The 21,743-nt window shown below is 40.3% G+C and overlaps 1 protein-coding gene across 2 annotated transcripts in view; it reads right to left on the reverse strand.

Moving 5' to 3' along the window:
• The window catches only part of zmp:0000000660 (arf-GAP with Rho-GAP domain, ANK repeat and PH domain-containing protein 2), a 123,085-nt gene that overhangs the window by 11,398 nt on the left and 89,944 nt on the right, over positions 1-21,743 (reverse strand). For both annotated transcript variants that reach the window (XM_034226297.1, XM_034226299.1), the window contains exons 17-26: positions 16,185-16,287; positions 15,410-15,608; positions 11,870-11,933; positions 10,954-11,117; positions 10,191-10,403; positions 9,922-10,027; positions 6,771-6,918; positions 5,468-5,545; positions 1,862-1,936; positions 1,029-1,146 (exon numbers count right to left, since the gene is read on the reverse strand). In XM_034226297.1, coding sequence (XP_034082188.1) covers positions 1,029-1,146; positions 1,862-1,936; positions 5,468-5,545; positions 6,771-6,918; positions 9,922-10,027; positions 10,191-10,403; positions 10,954-11,117; positions 11,870-11,933; positions 15,410-15,608; positions 16,185-16,287 — 1,268 coding nt within the window. The remainder of the gene's footprint in view (positions 1-1,028; positions 1,147-1,861; positions 1,937-5,467; positions 5,546-6,770; positions 6,919-9,921; positions 10,028-10,190; positions 10,404-10,953; positions 11,118-11,869; positions 11,934-15,409; positions 15,609-16,184; positions 16,288-21,743) is intronic.

Here is a 21,743-nt window from a genome sequence, read left to right on the forward strand (position 1 = left end):
GAGATGAGAGAGAGAGAGAGAGAGAGAGAGAGAGAGAGATTCCAGGTTGTTGTGTTGAGAATATTCAGGAGAATATTTGTCATTGTTCCAATATTAATAAACAAACATTTGCATAAAGTATATTTGTCCACTCATATGTTGATAAGAGTATTACAAACTTGAAAAATATCCCTCTAAGGTACATTTAGAACAGATAACATTTTTAAGATTAATCGCGATTAGCTATGGACATCATGCGATTAATCGCGATTAAATATTTTAATCGACTGACAGCCCTAATGCTTACCTTTAACCTTTGTGTGCTGTTTGGGTCTGTGGGACCCGTTTTCAGTGTTGTCTAAAGGGAAATGTATGCAATTAAATTATTTTAACTTGCTTTATTTGGGGGTGGACCTCACATCCTCTAGGGGGGTCCAGGGGCATGCTCCCCTAGGAAGATTTTGTTTTTAAACGTTGAAGTGAAATGCATCAATCTGGTGCGCAACATGCATTTATGGATACAGCTCTAAACACTCAGATGAAAGGGAGCTGTATACTTTTCAATAATCCAAACATCTTTAGAATATGATCACAACCAATAACAAATCATTTAAACGTGTTTATTCTTATCTTACCTATAGTTAGCATTCTTTCTTTTTATTTATGCATATTTTACTTATCACTCCCCTTTTAAACTGTTTTTTTGACTGTCCTATAGTACACATTGGAATGATTTCTTACTTAATTGTGTACAACTACAACCTCTCTCTCTCTCAAAGGGACAGCGATTTTGTTTACAACAGACAAGAACCCTTATTTCATTCCCTTATTTTGCGACCCTTTCATATTAAACGTGTTACCTGACCCTGTGTTTGCTAGTAAATCAATACCTTGTTGTCCCACTTGAGAGACAACGTTTCTTTTTACTCTTTTGAACACCTTATTTTTACCCAGATGTTAGATAATCACACATCACTGTCTGAAATGAAAATATGTTTTCAGGATTGTTTGTGATTTAAATTCAAATCATGAGGTTTCTTTGTGCGTACCTAACTCTCCATGTTCAATGACTTCAAAGGTGGTCCAGAAGTCATCGGCACTAAAGGTGATGTTCCTCATACTCAATGCAGATTCTGCCATCTCCGTGGGCCGCATGCTGGGAGAAACCTACCACATAACACAACAAATAGATAAATACATAACTAGGCAAACAACAAAATGAACAAAAGAGAAACAATCGAACAAAGCAAACACATCCTACTCCCTGGATCAATATCACTGCCTTTGGAAAATGTCTCCCTTAGAAAAGCTCAATATTAAATACAGAAATCTGACTCGCAGCCATGTACACTGATTACATTCGTTGTCAAGTTATCAGGTGAATATGGCTGTACAAAGCAAATGTGCTACTTAACTCCACGGAGAGAAGGTGGAGTATTGAAGTCAAACGTTGGTGCTCCTCTTTAACCCCATCCATATTCTGCCGCTGCTGCAGACCCGTGAAAAAGGAGTCCGTAACTTAGAGCGGCCCGCCCGCCTTGTAAAATGCAATTACTCACACAATTAAATCAGACGTTTCTTTGATTGGTCTGCTTCTGATTTATTTCGAGGGCAGTAATCCCATCACGTTAAACCAGACCTATTCTATCAACCTCTCATTCTACCCAACATCATCCTTCATCCCACACTTCATCTCCCCTCCCTTCGTTCTTATTTCACCTTACCACTTAATGACCTGTGGGAGAACATGCCCACATGCCATCTGAAAGTGCACACACACACACACACACACACACACACACACACACACACACACACACACACACACACACACACACACACACACACACACACACACACACACACACACACACACACACACCTTGATTAAACAGCAGTTTTCTGGCTCTCTCTTTTCCAGGTACACCTCGAAGATCAAGTCCCCAGCAGGAGAGAACTGGGAAGAGAGAAAGAAAATGGAGTGATCAGAATTACGAAAAAACAATGCAGCTGGATTAATTGGCTTTCTTCTAAATGTGACTCCTGTGTGGCGTGATGGAAAAAAAGGGAGAGAACATATTACAGAAAATAAAACAGGTGGTTTTTAGAGCTGGAGGCAAACGAAATCCAGGTAGCGTTAATGGAATGCAAAACCCGGCTAAATAAAGAGAACATGTGTGAGACAAACTTGTAAAGGTGGAAGCGCAAAACTGATGTGTTCTCCTGAGGTCAGTTTAAAAATGGTTTTGAAGATGCACCTAGGAAAATGTTCAGGGGTTATTATGGGAAAGGATAACAACTTTTTTAAAAGAAGAGATGCAAGGAGAGAGATATGGGTTCACTGTAAAAGTATTTTTTCAATTGTGTATTTGCACAAGGCTTGTCACAAGGCAGAAAAGAAGGCGGTTTAATTCAATGTTAGCTTTTTTGTTAATTAAATATGACACTTTAATGTATTCATCAACTCTGTGTACCTTCATTTATCAATGCTTTATGGCTTATGGTTAAGTTAAACAGTAAATACATTTATTTCCCATCCATACTGCTTCTATGCGTGCTGGTTAAGTATGAAGCTAGAGCTAGCAGGCTGTTAGCCTAGCATAAACACTGTAAGCATGGCAAAACAGCTAGCGTAAAATCACTCTGTATCCACAACGTTAGAGTTTTTATGTTTGGAGTTTTATACTGCTATACCTTATGGTAAGCCTGTCACAGCCTTGCTCCAAAGCCAAATCCATAAGAGAGGTATTGATTATTTTGTTTAACTCACATGGCCTACAGTAGCATGGATTCTTTCCCCCGCAGGTCAATAGATACTAACCTATGTGAAATTAAAAGGATGACTTTAAAGTGGCCTTTCTGTCTGACATTCAGTAGGTCAAACTTCCAATAAAACTATGACACTTTTCTCAATATGATGGAGCTATAGGCTAATCTTTCTCCTGCATCCATTTAAAAACAGACTTTTGGTGAGAAAAAAACAGAAAGAGAGAAAGCGAAAATCTAAAAGTATAAAAAAGACAGGGTCAGTCGAATAGGACCAAATCCGGATTTCTGGCCAAGGGAAGTGGTTATCCATCCCCTGAAAAATGAACACCTAAGTGAAGATGAAAAAGGTTTCTTTCCCTTGGCTTTCTGAAAATGACAGTTACTCTTCCTTTGTCATTAAAGTGCAGGTGAACTGAGATGCATTATTGGCTTGAGAACTATCACATGGTTGGGGGGAGGAAGCCACTTCTGAGCTCCGGAAAGAGCACAGCAATTACAGTCATTCAAACCTCTAGACTAAAAGCTGTCGTTGTGAAAATGTCACACAGATACGGCGCCATCTTGGTCTCCTAAGCACACTTTTACCTCCTCTTCTCACACTAAAGAAAGACCACTTTAGGAATAAAGGAAAGAAAGATGTCTACAAAGTGATACAAAAAGCAATGCGCTGGAAAAGCAGTAATGTCCTGGCATTAAGGTATTCTTAATCTCTACCAAAGTCATCCACTTGCTGCACTCGCCGTGGCTGTAAATGCAAGTATTGATTTCCAAGTGCCACTTCTACCTTACAAGGCATGACATTGGCTTGAACCTCATTATATCACTGATTTACTTACTCCCTCAGTATAGCTGTACTCTCCACTTGCAGAGGGCAGGCTGACCTGTCATCCTCTGCCTTTTAAAGGAAACAGCTGAGGTCAGGACCTCCTACACTTCATCCATTGGTGTCATCCCTCTTTTTTGTTAACTTTTGTGTTTTATGTTTACAGATTTCCTCTATTCCTCCCTAAACTAGTATTGCACCTTTAACTCATTTGCCAAAAAAGAGACAAAACGCACAATAAACAACAATTTCTTCTTTATTTAACATAGTGATGGAAAAGGCTCCAAACCGTTTTTCAAACCTCAATATTTTCAGTTGATTCATCTCCAGAAAACATGTTAGGATGACAGTTTATGTTTTGACATGTTTTCACAAACATCCAATACTTGTTGTGATTGGCTGTTGATGATGATGAATAAAGAACATTTATTTTTGCTCTGTTTCTAACAACTCAGGCCTGACTAGCCACAACATTCTGATATTCTGATGACTAAATGAAGACCCAGAGAAGTATAAACCTGTGCCATATACCACTATAAATAAACTGCATGGACATATAACCCCTGTAAGTGCAGCGTTTATAAATCTGTGCGAGGGAAATTACATATTTGCTTTTGTTCTTTTATGTTTCATGTTTTTTTCAGTTTAAGAGTTACAAGAGTCAGCTCTGCATGGACTGGATGAACTTATTGATATTGAGTTAACTGGGTTTAATTGCTCTGGAGCTTCTGTGCTCCAAGACCCTGACAACATCATCGTAAGCCAGAGACCTCTACATGACGCCAGTGAGTGAAATGGATTGATATTAATAATAGAACAAATGAGGAAAGAGTACCTTTGTAAAAGGTGATGATTGATCTAAGATCACAAAGAGGCCTTGCTATTTTTTTTTATGTTTTACCTTTCCTGTAGTGAGTTATATAGGTTTATTTATCATTTATATTTAAATATTGATTCCCTCTCAAACACACCCCCCTGCCTGAAACGCCTCCATTGGATTCCTTTGTTTACTCCCATAACAAAGTGACATAACTATGTTACACTCGCACTTCTATTGGATAGCGCTCCAACACATTGTACGTGATAGGCTAAGGGGCGGGACATCTCTAAACGGCTGACCAGTTAGAACAGTGGGTCAGCAACCATTCAGAGCAGACTGGGCTCTGGTTTCAGACAGAGGGTGAAAAGAGGTGCTGCAGCACAGGCAATTTGAAGGCAAAAAACCAACTTTTTGATCATTAGAGCATGGAAACATGTCACAATAGAGGCACACAATACACATATAAACCGGGAATTAGCATAATAGGGCCCCTTAAATGATGCCAAAATGTTAAATTATCCCTAAAATTAGCTTATCCATTATCCCACCAGAGAAAATCATCCTCATGCTGACTTGTAATTACACTGGCTGATTATTCTTAATCAAAAAACGTGTACCTTTTGTATTTTTCTACCATATTTTTCTTATATTAAAAGCTTAGGACCCACAAATGTGTGTTCCATAACCAAAATGTTTTCCCTTTTTTCACCTCTGACAGTTTTATAATAGCGATTTGCTTTCCACTGAGTAACCTTCCTGACCCACAGCAGCAGACGTGCTCTGAGAGGTGGAGGGCGGGGGAAAGCAGAAAGGAGCGGGAATAAACAACAACAGCATGAGATTTCTTTTTTTCCCCCAGTTATCTAAACCAAATGTTTTTCTCAGGTTCGTAAAGGTTAACAGGAACAAAGCCCCTTTTCCTAGCACGCTCCCCTTACCCCCAGAACAACAGGAATCTCGTTCAAATACATCCCAGATATGAGAGGCAACGATGCATGCAGGCAAATCAATGAACACTCACACACAAACAGAACACCCGTGGGTGATTTCCATTTGGACTCAGCGGGTCCACTTACTGTGGTGTCCTTCTTGTCGTTCCAGCGTGTGATGAAACTGTTCTCTCTCTCCATCTGTAACACCCGCTCTTCATTGACCTGTTGGACACACACAGACCTGAATTCAAACTGAAGACATTTTTTTTTCTAAGGTAGGATTTATTCCTTAAATCGAATAAATAGAGGACTGGATTAATCCAGTAAAAGGCAGCACAAGAAAATGTAGAATTGGGTCGTTCAGCTAACACTTCTAAAACTAATTTTTTGAAAAGGAAGTTGGCTGTGAGTGTTTGACACAGCTCAGCGCCAAGTGATTACTTTTCTTCCACAAAGCTCCGTGTGGGAAATGATATTTTACATTCCAACTTTTTTTTCTTCTTCACACTATTATCATTTTCAGAGAACAACTTGCTTTGTTGGAGTTCCACGAATGGAAAAGAAGATTTGGAGGGAAGAAAAACTCCGAGCGTGTGTGTGTTTAAGCCTGATAATAGACCCCGTCGAAGACATCCAGCACATAACTGGAGCTTTAATTAGCGAGATGTCGTTTTATGTCGCGGTGAGTGTATTCACTGCTATCTGGGCTCGTGATTGGTTGGGTTTAATGGCTATTTGTCATGCGAATGATGGCGTCCCGGACCGATTTGGAATGAATGCTCCTCCTGAAACGTCAGAACAAGAGGGATCCGAGCATTCTGTTGGGAATTAGCAGTCGCTCTGTGCTGCGTATCCCATAAGCCAGGCAGCTCTCCAAGGGTAACATTGATCCCCCCCCCACCCATCAGCAAAGTCAAGCCAACTACGGAGATTTGGCAGCAACAGTTCTGTTCCCCAGATTGTTAAAGTAAGATACATTTCAATATGCAATATCAAAATAAAAGAATGGTTTTCACCTGTCAAAGGATTATGTACAGTATAAGAGCAGATTTTGAAGATTATCATCACTATAAATTAGGAGCAAAATCTACAGCAAGCATTACATTACAGTAGATATGATTAAAACATATGTAATTACAGTTGAAATATAACCTAAAAAAAGCCTACCAAAAACAGTCGGTATGCTCAGCCAAAGCATGTTTTTTTTTGTTATATTTCTTCCATTAAATTAACTCCGGACATATGCAACAAAATCATTGCCAGGGTTGGGAGGCTGACTAAAAGTATTCCATTAGAATACTAGATAACTGTGAAAGAACGAAATCAGTAACCTAATCTGGTATACCAAATTACAAAAGTATAAATTGTCACCCTCATTGTCTCCTTGTGATTTCATTAATACTATCAATGCTATCAAATGACAACAAAATAAATATGTTTGACTTACATTGAAGAGTGTAATGTAGTTGCTGATGAGGTCATGCACAACGCTAATTTCCTGAGGGGTTTGTCCCCGTGTTTGGAACAAGCGGGAGGAGAAGACAGAAGCCAGTTTTTCACTCGGCATGTAGTTGAGGTTGGAACATTGTTGAATCCTGAAAAACACAGAGAAACGTGGTGAGAATAACCCAAATGTGTACACACACACACACACACACACACACACACACACACACACACACACACACACACACACACACACACACACACACACACACACACACACCACACACACACACACACACACACACACACACACACACACACACACACACACACGCACACAATCTCTGGCTGATAACTCTCTAAATCTCCCGTGCCCACACACAGAGAATTTAGAGAAATGTTAGGCCAAATTCAGCAAAGGGACAATTAAGCCTTCTGCAAACTATCTACATCATTAACATAATGCAGCTAAACCACTGCTATGCACCGCAGGTTTCTGAGGGAGCAAGGTGTAATGTGAGCATCATTGAATGAGACATAAAGAGAGAGCAGTGTTTGTATGGAAATGCAACTAGAGCTGGAGAAAAAGGATTGAGGTGTAGGGCAGCTGCAAGTGTGTTGTGCTTTAGAATCTTTTTGGTTGTTCCTGTAAATAAAGTCAAAATATCTAAATGTGAAAGGAAAAATAATGAACATAAGAAGTAAATAACATCCTACAAATACAGTTTGAATACATTAGAAACCAAGAAAAAAGGTTATATTTATGCCATGGGCTTTAACTCGCTAATTGCCTGCGTGTGATCATTAATCACCTCCTCCCTCCCTGACTCTCTGGACCCCCTGCAGTTTGCCTACACAGCAAATGGGTCCACAGACTACGCCATAGCCCTCACCATCCACACTGCCCTCTCACACCTGGACCAGAGGAACACATATGTGAGAATGCTGTTCATTGATTACAGTTCAGCCTTCAACACCATTGTGCCCTCCAAGCTGGTCATCAAGCTCAGAGACCTCGGGCTCAACAGCGCCCTCTGTGACTGGATCCTGAACTTCCTGACGGGCAGACCCCAGGCAGTGCGGGGGGGGAAACATCACATCCTCCATCCTGATCCTCAACACCGGAGCCCCTCAAGGCTGCGTGCTCAGCCCTCTCCTCTACTCCCTGTTCACTCACGACTGTGTGGCCACACACAGCTCCAACGCCATCGTGAAGTTTGCTGATGACACGACCGTCATCGGCCAGATCGGTGACGAGACGGCGTACAGAGAGGAGGTCGAAAACCTGACATCTTGGTGCCAGGAATCAGGATAACAACCTCCATCTCAACGTCAGCGAAACCAGGGAGCTGATTGTGGATTACAGGAAGCAGCAGAGAGAGGGACACGCCCCCATCGCCATCAATGGGACTACAGTGGAGAGAGTCAGCAGCTTCAGGTTCCTCTGGGTCCACATCCCTTAGGACCTGACATGGACTCTTCACACCACCACCATCACCAACCATCCTCCGCAGGCTGAGGAGGTTCAACATGGACTCCAGGATACTCTGCAACTTCTACAGGTGCACCATAGAGGGGATCCTGATCACGGCCTGGTACGGCAGCTGCACCGCCCTCAACCGTAAGGCTTTACAGAGGGTGGTGTAAACTGCACAGCACATCACCAGGACGGATCTGCCATCCATGGAGGACCTTTACTCCCAGCGCCTCAGGAAGAAATCCCTCCGGATTGTAAAAGACCCCCATCACCCCAGCCACAAACTGTTCTGTCTGCTGCCGTCTGGCAGGCGCTACCGCAGCATCCGGACTAAAACCACCAGACTCAGGGACAGTTTCATCCCACAGGCAATAAGACTGTTAAACACCTGAACTTTGAAACAACATCCATAACATTAATCTGCTACTTAGTAATTATTTATCTATTTACCTATATATATCATTCCAATAACTTGCATATAGACTCTTATTGCACTATTTCACTTTTTTAAACTATTTTTCTTTTGCATTTACTATATTACTATTTACTTGCACTATATTTTTCTGTTTATCTGTGTTATTGTGTTGCACTGTTGGAGAAGCCTGTGACCTAAGAATTTCATCGGCATAACTACACTGTAGCTGTGTTCGTATGACTAAATAAAGAACCTTGAACCTAGTTTAATAATGAGCCTGTCAAACTGGAAAATGTCAATACATGTTACAAATAACCAGGAACCATTTTCAGTTATAGAAATATATCAAATGTACTCTCTTCTTACCACATGTGTATAAACTATTCACTCTGAATGTTGTGACCCCGTAGTGAACCACCCTGGCATTGCAGAACCTCTCCATAGAGAATCCTAATTGGATATCTGTATTTTCACATCTGTAAAACTGTCTTCTGTTTATTTCAAACTTTCCTCAGACAATATATCAACAAACCTCTTAAGCCTTTGTTGGTACTTCATTGTATACTCATGTCGTACTGGGAGATTCAAATTACATTTTCCTTTATAGCTTGTCATTTGAAGGCCATACCGGCAGCCTCCAAGACTAAATCATAGATCTGACTATAAAGTATGAGACTTGATTGGTCAGAAGGCAAACACACAGCAGAGGGGAGAGCGGGTCATTAGCGGAGCAGGAGGGACAACAGGCTAATCATCAGGTGACTAACAGCAAGCCAGGGGCTGCTCACAGTGCAGGACCGTTGAGTCCCTGCACTTGTTACAGTTTGCTGGGATGCAGGAAGGCGTCTGTAGAGATACACCCGCTAACCTGCCTCCAGTGCAATCAAACACATGGAGAAGACAAGAGCTACTTTAACAATTTTGTTACTATTTTAATGCCATAATGGATGATTTAGCAAAAGTAGCTAAGTTCTCTCTTTGTGTCTTTTTAACATGTACTAGTAAGTGTCCAGTTGCCGCAATGCTACATACAGGATCACATTCATACAACAGACACATAGCACAAGACGGGTTTATTCATGTTTTGTGCAAGATCTATTTAACCTTTTTATTTATTGACTTGGTTTGTACTTTATTCTATATACCATCTAATTATTGATGTATTTATATTCATGCAGTTTGAAGCTCGTCTGAGTGTATGCGCGCGTGTGTGTGTGTGTGTGTGTGTGTGTGTGTGTGTGTGTGTGTATGTGTGTGTACCTGTACAGATGTTGTAGCAAAGCCTCAAGGGTTGACCTGTTTATCTTTGACAAACTCTCAATGAAAGTGGAGTACTTCTTTACTCTCTGCTTCTCCACCTTCTCATCTACAAAACAGACACAGAAGAGAACTACTGTAACAGAATGTCAAGTATATACAAATATTACACGGTGCAGGTGAATCCATGATTCTGATTGGTCAAATGTATTTCTGCTCTTCATGCGACTCCTTCAAACGTGTGTCCCCACCCCTAGAAACGGCCCTCATACCCAGCGCTGACACCCAGTATGGATACAGCTCTTTGGTCAGCAGTGCGTCCTCAGCCTGGGAGAAGAAGCTCTTCAGGGTGTCCGTCACATCCTCCAGCTGGTGCTCCTTCTCCCTCAGCTTCACATTACGGGCGTCCCGGGTGAACTCCTCCAGGAGCAGGGCCACGCGGTCAGGGTCCCCCGGCCTCTGATAGACCCCCTCCTGGCACAAACCTGGTTACAAAGTGACAAAAAAGGGAGAATAAATGGACGATTGGCTCATAACGTTTTTCTTCACCATATAATCAGTGTCTTTCTGTATAAATAAATGCAATTATAAGGCAATAACCAGACTAGCAGATGCTAAGTAGTGGAATTTAATAACGTTGCATAAGCACATTTGAATCTAAATTGCAGGCAGAAAGAAACTGGCGCTGCACGGTATGTTAACCTTCTGTACCACTTTCCAATTTCAGACGGAGTTGACTTTTATGCCAATGCCTCATTACATTCATAGCACTTACTGTATAATGCAACAATATAAGTGCGCTTTTGCATTTATCATGGAATAGATTTTGTGTAGTGAGAAGTTGGACTATATTTTCTACATTTCCAAAGAGAAAAAATATGCTTAAAAGAGAGATGTCACACTATTAGAAAGCAGGACATTCTCATCACGACACAGCACACTAGATGAATCAGCCTCCAAGGAGAAAACACAATAAAAGTCACAAAAAAAGATCTTTTTTAAAACTTTTCTCTCTGTGAGTATAATGCCACTCGCCATATTGGGTGACAAAAGCAATGCAACTGTCGACAATAATGGGTACGCCGTTTTTGGTCAGCTGTTGGTCGCTCAGCGCCTTTCCATCTGTGCCGGCAGCCAGAGTGATGGCCGAGAGCCACAGAGCAAAGTCCATCCTGTTGAAGCCATGGATGTAAACTGTTCTGTTAAAAAAAAGAGAGGGAGAAATAAGTTATACCATGTTATAAACGGTGGTGTTCAGCATTTGTAACTAGTATACAGTACCACTGTATATATTGTAATATATGTATCACGTATTATTAATGATGTATTGTAGGAAGACTTTCACATTTTACTGTAACTTCTCAGGTATATACAAATACAAATATTTCAGCTTTTATTGGACATTTTTACTTTAACGTCATAAATATTTATATAAAATGTAATTGTATTTATTATGGAAATGTGCTTTAACAGCATATGCTTATCATTTAATTGTTTTTACATTTTACTTAAACTTCTCATGTTTATAAAAAATATCTTTATTCCATTGTATTGTATTTCTTCTTGCACATTCATCTTTTATTTTATTTAAATCTAAAATGGAGCAAAGTCTGTTATTAAACAACCAAAAGAAAGTGCTTCTACAGTAGACGCATTGATAAACAAGCATGGGTTTCCCAAGAGGTTTCATCAAAAAACACACAAACAAAAAGCAATTAACGCAGTAAATGTGTTGGATTACTCTAAAAAGGAAACGGTTGGCTTGTGTTACGTGATGTCTCTCCTCCACTGTAGCGAGACTTTAAATTAAATTAGATAAGGTTTCAGTAGGTAAAGTGCATTCGGACTAACAAGGTTACAAAATCAAAGTGTACAGACTTGCATTATGCATCCTGTCCGTGTATCACAAGTTCCAATTAACACTCCCTTTGTTCGTCAAAGCTTTGCATACCTTCTTCCTTCCACCATCAGCAGGACTTGGATCTTTTCCTCCCCCTCCGTATGTGTGGAGACAGCTATGGGGAAAAGGGCAACAAGTTGTGGAAAATGCCGCCTCTAAAAATATGTACATTCACAATGAGCGACTGCAAAGTAACACGTTTAGGTTTGACATTTGCAGTTGTTCAATCTCTATCAAAAGCACAAGCGCCTGGAAGCTTTGGCCAGGAAATGCATTCATTACCTCTTTACTGAAAGGTCTCTTAAGTAGGCATTTACTTTTTAAGTCAGTCCCTGCCCATATGAGTGCAGTTGTCTTGATATATCTGGCTTATATTCTTTCTTTCAAATGTGCAGACTTACTCTAGAGTGGGAAAAAAACAACAACAGCCCTTTAATGCTGTTTGGGTTTTATCTTTCCTTTAGTGTGTGATATAGGTTTTTGTCCATGTAAATCTTTTGCAAAGGCTTAAATCCCAGAGTTTCTCTCCCACACACTCACCCCCTCCCCCCTGCCTGAAACACCTCCATTGGACTCCTTGGTTTACTTCCGCAACATAGCGACATCACTACGTAACCCTAGCGCTTCTATTGGCTAGCGCTCCAACACATTGTAGGTTAGAGGCTAAGGGGCAGGACATCTCTAAGCGATTGACCAATCACAACACAGCCTGCCAGCTAACCAATCAGAGCAGACTGGGCTCTGGTTTCAGACAGAGGTTGAAAATAGGTGCTGCAGCACAGGCAGTATGATACAAATAAAGACCTTTTTGAACATTAAAGCATGGAGACACGTCATAGTAGACCTGGAAATTAGCATAAGTGTGCCCCTTTAACAGCATTTCCTTGTTTCAATGGGAATCATGGGTATAGTATTGGTGTAGCTAACTCACTAAAGGGGGTTGAAAACGTGTCAAATTACAAGCTTTCCATAAAATCGGTCAGTTTGCAACTAAATAAGATTACAGTATGAAAGTACTATGAAATGAAAAACAGACAGAATTGCTGGCATTCTTCATCTGTATATCTTTTTTTTTTTATCATACTAGTGCAAATATACAGGAAAAACCGGGCTAAGGGACATGAAAGATCTACTATAATCGCTTATGTGAGTTTGTGCAGCTGCTTGGATCAAGGCAATAAGCACACACAAAAACATTAAAAAAGATATGAGCCGTGCAGTTCACTCACAAATCTCCAAGCAACAACATCTGGCACTTTCATCTTACTCAAGTTTGCAGTGGTTGTGCTCCAATAATAGATACAAGGAACATCTATGAATAGTATTTTATACGTGGTCTATGATAAAGGGTTACTAACTGCTTGATTACTCAACACACTGACTTTTTATTGACAGACACCTGAATATACGCTTTTTTTCCCACCCAACAATTAATCGGGGAGGAGTAGAAAAATAACAGGAATCGATAATGAAATCTGTCTCTTAAAAATCAATGCCTTTTTTATTTTTCGCTTCAAGTAATTTGTGTTCAGTGAAACAGCAAAAACAATTAATCCCCAAAAGTCTCTCTGAACAAATAATTTGCTTTTTGTTCTCTTTGGCAGACATTCAAGGGCACCGCATTTCAATCTCAGCCCAACAACAAGAGAGGAACAAGCGGAGAACTTCACAGATTGATATTGACTGGAAAGAGGTTTCATTAACAGTGTTATCAGGTAAATGCAAAACACTTGTCATGGTTGTTTGAACAAACACAAAGCAACCCTCTTACAGCACTGCGGGATGTTTTTTTATTACTTAATATGTTTGTGTGATAAGGAACTAAGTCTGCGGCCTTGTTCTCGCCATGATTTGTAGTGGGCGTCTTGGTAGAGGATTTTTGGGATGTTTTCCCATGGTAAATCAGAGGGATTTAGAGGGCCAGTGCATTTGTTCCAGTAGGAGCATTAAGTGTTTTTTTTCTTCTGAAAGGTCCTGTTTGATGACCTCATGCCCCCCGTTCTATGTTTTTTTTTTTTTATGTTTTATGTCTTGTCCTTGTATGTTTCTTTGTAAAGCGACCTTGAGGTTATGAAAGGCGCTATATAAATTCAAGTTATTATTATTATTATTATTATAATATAACAAGCCCGTTCCCTTCTTTGCCAAAGCTTTAGATTGGTTACCATCGGTGGTTCGTCTGCATTGATGGAAATCTCCAATAAACACAGCTGGGTTGGAAGCAGTTTAGGGATCCAATGGTTAATTCGGTGCGATGAAAACTTTGGTTTTGTAAATGTACATTTTGTAAAAGTCCGAATGGTATTAGTTATTTGAGGCTGATAGCGATACTGATAACAGCTGACAATAAATTGGCTGATATTTTCTTTTAAACAAACACGATGTAAAGGATCCCTAACAATTCAAATGTTTTGTGAAAACCAACGGAGGAGGAGAATGAAAGTGAATGAATGAAACTCTTTAGTTAATCATCATAACTCTCAGCCTGAAGTACCATACACCGGCAAACAGACTGCATCTTTCCAGCTGCATGCTAGGAATCATGTAGTGATTTTAATTGAAAAGTGTATTTATTAAATCCCTCACTGCTACACAGGGGTACCTTTCATGTGGTGGTGTCAGTGCGGAGCAAATAACAGTTAATCCCATGTCACAGACAGTGATTCCTAAAGGGATCCTTTCAATGCTTCAGAACCTTACCATCTTACACCCCCCCCCCCCCGACAAAACACAGTCCCTTCTGGCGCTTCGGCTGTGACAAATATGGTTGAAGAAAGCAGGAATCAAAATGAGCACCACTGCAGTTCTTTATCCCGCCCAAGGTGAGGATACGGGGCGGCACTTTGCACGATTTGATCCACGTCGAGCCGTAAATTGATTAAAAGGATACATTGATTCTCCCCTCCTTCTGTTCGCACATCACGCCGGCGCATCGATCAATCTGCCAAAGTATGTGTGAACTTTTGAGCCTTCCCCCCCCCCGTGACTGGCAGCTTCTCTACACTGACTATGCTTTAAATAGCTGCTGTTTGCCAGTGGAGATATTGGCGAAAATGAATGTGAGTGGGCGACCATCATACTGGTATTATTCCGGATATTTATTGTGGTGAACATAAGTGTAGTCATGTTTTCATACCGCAATCTGTGACAGGTCAGGGAGATCGGAAACCTATTTTTGACGATGTGTGGCGGCAAATGTTGTTAAATTGACCTTTAAGGACCTCATTCTAATACAACATGTTCTTATATACACTACTGCAGAGTTGGGAGTATGATTTGGAATGAATACAATCGTATACATAAAATGTAGTCAATAACCTAATCTAAGTATTACAATACTAAAATAACTTTTTAATTACACTAATACGAAATATGAAAAAAAAGCAAATTAAATGAAAAATGATCATTCATTATTTTGTATTTTTAACATGGAGGTGTGCTTATTTGTTCTTATTTATTAACTTGTGCTATATGTTACTCTACTACTCAACTTATCCTACTGTTACCCTTTGTCTGCTCAATGTATTTAAAGCATCACAAATAAAAGTACTTGTTATGAGAAATAGTCAAATGAAAATGCTATAGGCTTACTGAGCTCCTGTAGCTGTTTGAGTTGCAGCATTTCCTCCTTTTCTTCTTCTTCTCCCGAGCTGAAGTGCAGCGCAGAGCCCTCCAGGACGAACCAGCCCACCCTCCAGTGGTACAGATCGTGGCCCTCTTTGTAGTGCAGTCTGCCAATCAGCTCGCCCTCTCTCTGCACCAGCCCTTCCACTTTAGACGGGACGAAACACTGCGAGTCACAAACAGAGAACAAATTAGGAACTTTTTCTGAAACTTTTCACTGTGGCGTCTCACCTCGAAACTGAAAAATACAGAACATATGCAGGCTTGTCAAAATAAACCTATGCTCAGTTTCTGCTCCCTGGTTGAATTATTTTTCCATATCTCCTGCTCAGTCTGGCCGTTGTTGTTTGATTCAAATTGAAATGCGGAGGTGAGAAAGGCCTTTACACAGATGGAGAGACATATGGACTAATGCGGCAATACCACCCACTATCTATGACTGTGTTGCCTGGTTTTACAGAGATACAAAAGGAATAGGGGACATATTTATGTAGGGTGTTGTTATGACATCCTGTCCGCATGTCGGGGGGGGGGGGGGGGGGGGAGGGGTAGTAAGACCACTTGTCTTATTGAAAGAAGCACAGGGGCTCACTGAGGACAACAATGCAAAGCAAAGTAAGAGTGAAATGGATGTGTAATGTTATTCTGCGGCACATTCGCAGTTTTATTCTTTTTAACTTTAAGAGGAAAACAAACTTTAAAAGGAGGAGTGTGTGTGTGAGCTGTATGCAAAGTGTGTCACCTTTGTTAGCGCCTGGATCCAGTCATGCTGCGTTTCCTGTGTTTCCGCGCCGACAATCAGTACCCGCTCCGTCTGCTGGTACAGATCCACGGTAAACACAGCCCTGCCGGAGACACGCGGTTAGATATCCGGAATTCAAAAGTGTCCTCGAAACCACTCATAAAGAGGGAAAAAAACACCTAAATCTGTTTATTAACAAATAAAAACAGACCAGCTTATTGTCTGTGTGATGCGTTTCCATCAAACTAAATATATGCTTGTAAGTGCCTGTTTACGTGCACAGCATTAAAAGTATATGATAAATAAAAGACAAAGGCATCAACAACCGTCAATTATTACATTTATTTTAAATATATTTCTAGACACTGTTGACTGAATTTATGTAGGCGTAATAAGCTCAGGCCCTTAATGTTTGCCTTGGTTTGTCACTATTTCAAAACTAATGATTTAAATTGTATGAGTTGCATTTAATGATACGCTTCTTCCTACACACCTGTCAACAAAAGATTTGTTGAAGTTCCGTATTCACGGTAAAGTTGTGCAAGTTGAAACTGATGGAAAAAACTGATCTCATCTATACATATGTTTACATTTAAAAAGATGGATAGGAGGAACGTTTTAAATGAAAGTTATATATAAAATTATAAAAAATATGTTTGCTCAACAAAGGATGGCAAATAATATATGTTCTGTTTATAAATGAATGTTTTATTGTAGTCTATTCTAGAATTTCTACAAATAAAGAAAATTACTAATTAAACTTTATATTTTTTGACAGTTGAAGAGAAAGCATCCTCTGATTCAAATATACAAAAGGTAAAATAAAGTGTATTTTGACTTGAAGCTGAATATGCTCTCGCAAAATGTGTGTCAGTCAGTCAGTGAGGAACCTTCACCCCCCCGGGTCATCAAAAACATTTGTATTAATTTATTCACACTGACTATAATCCTAAACGTTTTTTTTCACTTGCAGGCTAAATGTGTGTGTGTGTGTGTGTGTGTGTGTGTGTGTGTGTGTGTGTGTGTGTGTGTGTGTGTGTGTGTGTGTGTGTGGGTGGGTGTGTGGGTGGGTGTGGAGGTACACAGATTAGAGTATCAGTATCTTAATGGCTGCCAGTGGCCTCGTTTCCATTGGTGCGCTGCAGCGAGGGAGGCTCTAAATGCTACGGCGGTGGGTGTTTAAGGTGGCATGTCACGGGGGTCACGGCAGCGCTCAGTTGCTCTCCTTTCAGACGTGTCAGGGGAAACAGGCTAGACACGGGTGTTTGTGTGCCCTCCTGTGACCCCCTCCGCACCCGCACCCTCACCCTCTTCTACCTCCTACTCCCCCACCCCCGAACACTCGCCGGCAGGTGTGTAGGCGCTTGTTAAAGGGAGTCCCAGTGGGAGAGCAAAGCATGGAGTGGCGGAGGGGTGCGGCGATGTGCTGGGTAAATGGTACGGCGAAGACGGGAGGAGGAGACGCAGGGATGAGAAGATGAAGATGAACGCTGCATCATGGGAGTCCCAGAGGGAGGGAGTGGCAGGGGAGAATAGCGAGATAGAAAGAGAAAGAGTGAAAGGTGTTGAAACAAAAGCATTCATGGAACTTGAGATGAGAGCGAAATAGAACTATCATCAGACAGGACACGCTCTTATACTGTATGTGTGTACAGTTGTAAACCATTTGTGTTTCTGAACATGTCTCTATACTGTACATGTACATCCTTTAAATACTTGTTTCCTTCTTCTTTACTCTCAATATAGGCACACAAGAAGCAGGTGATACGCAGAATAACCTGCAAACTGTATGTTCAGCCTTAATGTATACCTGTCTACAATTTTCATGTATTCAATAAAAGGGCAATTATTTGATGAAAGACCTATAAATAAAATGAATCTTAGACTAGCCTTAAGCCATGGTTTATGTACAGACTTTCAAGTCAATTGCTTTCATTAAACTGAGCTGAAAGTAAATAGGTTTAGGTAATTTCACTGGAAAAGTTAATGTTCTGATTTTAGTGCACTATAGCAAAAGTACTTTCTGAGGCTGAGTTAAGTTGACAGAGTTTGAAACTTTTCCTTGTGGAGGAATTTGATGCACAATATACACCTGTGGTTTGAACAGCGTTATCCTATGTATTTCTGTAGCCTTTTATTTTCTCCTTAAGGCTTTTGTGTGCTCTGAGAAAGTCTTAATTCCCCAACCCTCATATTTCTAACCCATCTCCCTGGCAGAGTAGCACCTGAGCCCCTCTAAAAGTCTATTTAAAATGCAGCTTGTTCTCATGGTGTGTGATAGAGAAAGACAGAGTGTGAAATTCTGCAAAACGGAAAAGAGAAAAAAAGGTTTGTCGAAGGTCAGAATTAACTTGGAAATATTCTTGTTTAAAACCTCAACTTATCACCAGCCAACATACTGCCTTTGCAGAGTGGGTTTGTAATATTAATAGTACTTTAGCCGAAGTACAGTACGTGTAATTCCCGGTGTCCTCTGCCACGGTGAAATTACCCAAACGCTGTGCTTAATGAAAGCGACACCTACGGACTCCTGCGGCGCGGCGATAGGCTGCCGGTAAGGAGTGTGTCATCTGCATACGTTAATATTCATGAGCGGCAGACAGTTAAGAGGTGAGGCGTCCCCGCTCGGCATGCTGGGAACGCTGGAAGTTGCAGAAGTGAGAGGGAGTGAGGCAGAGTTTAATCTAGTGAAACGCACAGCCATTATGAGCGCCTGGCGACAGAGAAGTAATAGCATTTCTGGGGGCGACGCCATGACCTGTAACTGGCATGTAAGCTAAAAATTGCGCAGTGTCGCTTTAAAGCAGGGGTGGGGAACCTTTTTCCTCTCAAGGGCCATTTCAATATTTTCAACATCCTCCGAGGGCCGTACAAATGATTGACCTCTGCTTAAAAATACTAAAATCACAGCCCATTAATTTCGCCTTTCTTTCATGCTGTGCAAAGAAAAAGCAACCTCTTAATCCAGATATCTTACCATGACTTGCGTATGCATGCACGTGCACGGTTGTGGCATGACCACCCAAACAGAAAGATATGGACACAAGATGTGTGCAAATGTATTTTGTTTCCTATCCCTGTGGACATGATTTAAGTGGGGGGGACCTAACCTCCTCTAGTGAAGTCCGGGGGCATGCTCCCCCGGGAAGATTTTTTTTTTTAAATGTTGAAGTTAAAAGCATCAATCTGGTGCACTTTGAGAGCAACATTAAGAAATCTATGGATACATCTCTCAACACCCATATGAAACAGAACTGGAAGCAGATTTATTTTTCTTTATGGATATTTTACAAATCACATTCCCTTTCAAACTGTATTCTTGTTTATTAATAACAACTTTTTTTTACTGTCATATAGTATTTTATACCTGTTTACTTTATTCTCTTGTTTTTTATAACTATAATGATCATATAAAGATGTGCCTTTACCTCACTGGTTGGAGAAAAAGCTTCTTATATTCGTTAGCATAGCTAGCTAACCAGATGCTAATAACAACAAAGTTATTGACTGTTACAGATGAACAGATCGCCACTGGGCTTTCAACTAAAGACACAGCCACGCAAAAACTGCGGCATGTGTACGGCTCCTTATGGGTACTTCCATTTTTGGAAGTGCCGGTGTAGGTACCATATCTGCTCGGGGTACCATATCTGCTCGGGTCATGGATGTATAATAAGAACTGGATACAGCGTGGGAGGCGGGGCCTCATTCATTCCTATGAGAGTTGCTCATTAGCGCATGATGATAAAATGGACCAACTTTTGAGAGAGTGAAACGTCACAGATTACCCGGCATGCCTGAGAAGTACCCGTATGTGCGCTCATAGCGCATGCGCAACTTCAACCAAAATGCTCGTTCACATCAAGCACGTCAATTTGCGTACACGTAACAGCACCGCACGATCATGACAGCATGGTAATGATTTGTTATTATGATGGATTTGATATTAACGAGGCGGCAGTTAGCAGCTAGCGGCTAGCTAGTAATTATACTAATGTACACATCAATTGTTATGTACTTATATTACGCTGTAACAGGATCTAGTGATATCCACGCAACAGAGCTTCATTTAGCATGAAAGAATGCCCCTGCCCGATCGGTACTGCGTATGTGCGAGATGGTCCGCCATATTGGACAACTCCGGACGGCAACCCATGATGGACACTTGACACAGTGGCTTTTAGCAAAGCTGAAAAATACAACTCGAGAGAGATGAGTTATTGTTAATTACAACGTGACTTCACTATTATTTAACAACTCTTTGTATTGGGTTATTTTATTTGGGGTTAAGTACATTGTCAGAATAAGTGTGGAATGAATTTAACTTCTGTTAGACAGCCATCATACTGAATAAATATTTACTGTGAATGTGTGCAAAAATGTATGGCATATGGCTGTCTAACAGAAGTTAAATACATTTCTCACTTATTCTGACAATGTACTTAACCCCAAATGGGTTAAATGGGTGTAGGTCTTCCGCAAACAAATGAGAGTCAATGAAACTACGGTTAATACAAGCTGTGATGTCATGCGATCAAAATCACATGACTTCTCAAATGTCCAATCACAGATGAGGGTGGAAAAACCTTTAAACAGGAAGTACCATGTGTGAAGACCACCCAAAGGTCAATGACAGTGTTTTGACAAATGTAATGTTAAGGTTTTAAATTTCGTATAAATAAAACAATCTTGCAAGTTTTTATCAGGATGTGTTTATGATATGTTTGTTCATCAGAACATATTATAATATGGTGTAAATATACTCTATATTTTTTATTTCAATCAAATGTTCCATCGTCCCACTTTAGGAAACATGTTTCGCAAAGTGGGACAGTATGATTTGCCTAATGTGGGACAGGTCTAAAAGGGGCATGGATTGTGCAAGAGCAATGGTTATTTACAGGGTTTTAGTCTTCTAATACATTATTTTAGATATTTAAGGTGAAGGGCAAATCATATTAAATAATTGGGGGTGGCTGCATCTCTGTTAAAATGGTATAACAAAGTCAGGGATAATGTTAGGGATTAATGTCTGAGTTTAAGAGATGGCAATTAATTTAAGCCCAAATATTCATAGTCATTTAATAAATCATTCCAATATGTGCTATAGGTCAGTAAAAAAAAAAAAACACAGTGTAAAAGGGGAGTGATTAGTCGAATATGCATAAATAAAAAAGAAAGAATGCAGACTAGGTAAGATAAAGATAGGAGAGAGGAGTTTATCAAATATGTGTTATTGGTTGTGAGCATATTCTAATGGTTTTTGGATTATTGAAATATATACAGTTCTGTTTCATATGAGTGTTGAGAGCTGTATCCATAAATCTCTTAATTTTGCCCTCAAAGTGCACCAGATTGATGCATTTAACTTCAATTTAAAGAAAAACATCTTCTGTTGTAAAAACAATAACATTATAAATAGTAACATAGCTGAACATGGTATTGCACATTTAGCTTTGAGTGTTACTGACCTGAGATGTTTTTATTACATGAATTAAGGTGACTGAGGCTTTTTAACATATACTTTTCAGTGTCCCACATTTTGCACAGAACTCCCAC

This window comes from Gymnodraco acuticeps, unplaced genomic scaffold, assembly GCF_902827175.1.
Source record: "Gymnodraco acuticeps unplaced genomic scaffold, fGymAcu1.1, whole genome shotgun sequence".
Classification (NCBI taxonomy): Eukaryota; Metazoa; Chordata; class Actinopteri; order Perciformes; family Bathydraconidae; genus Gymnodraco; species Gymnodraco acuticeps.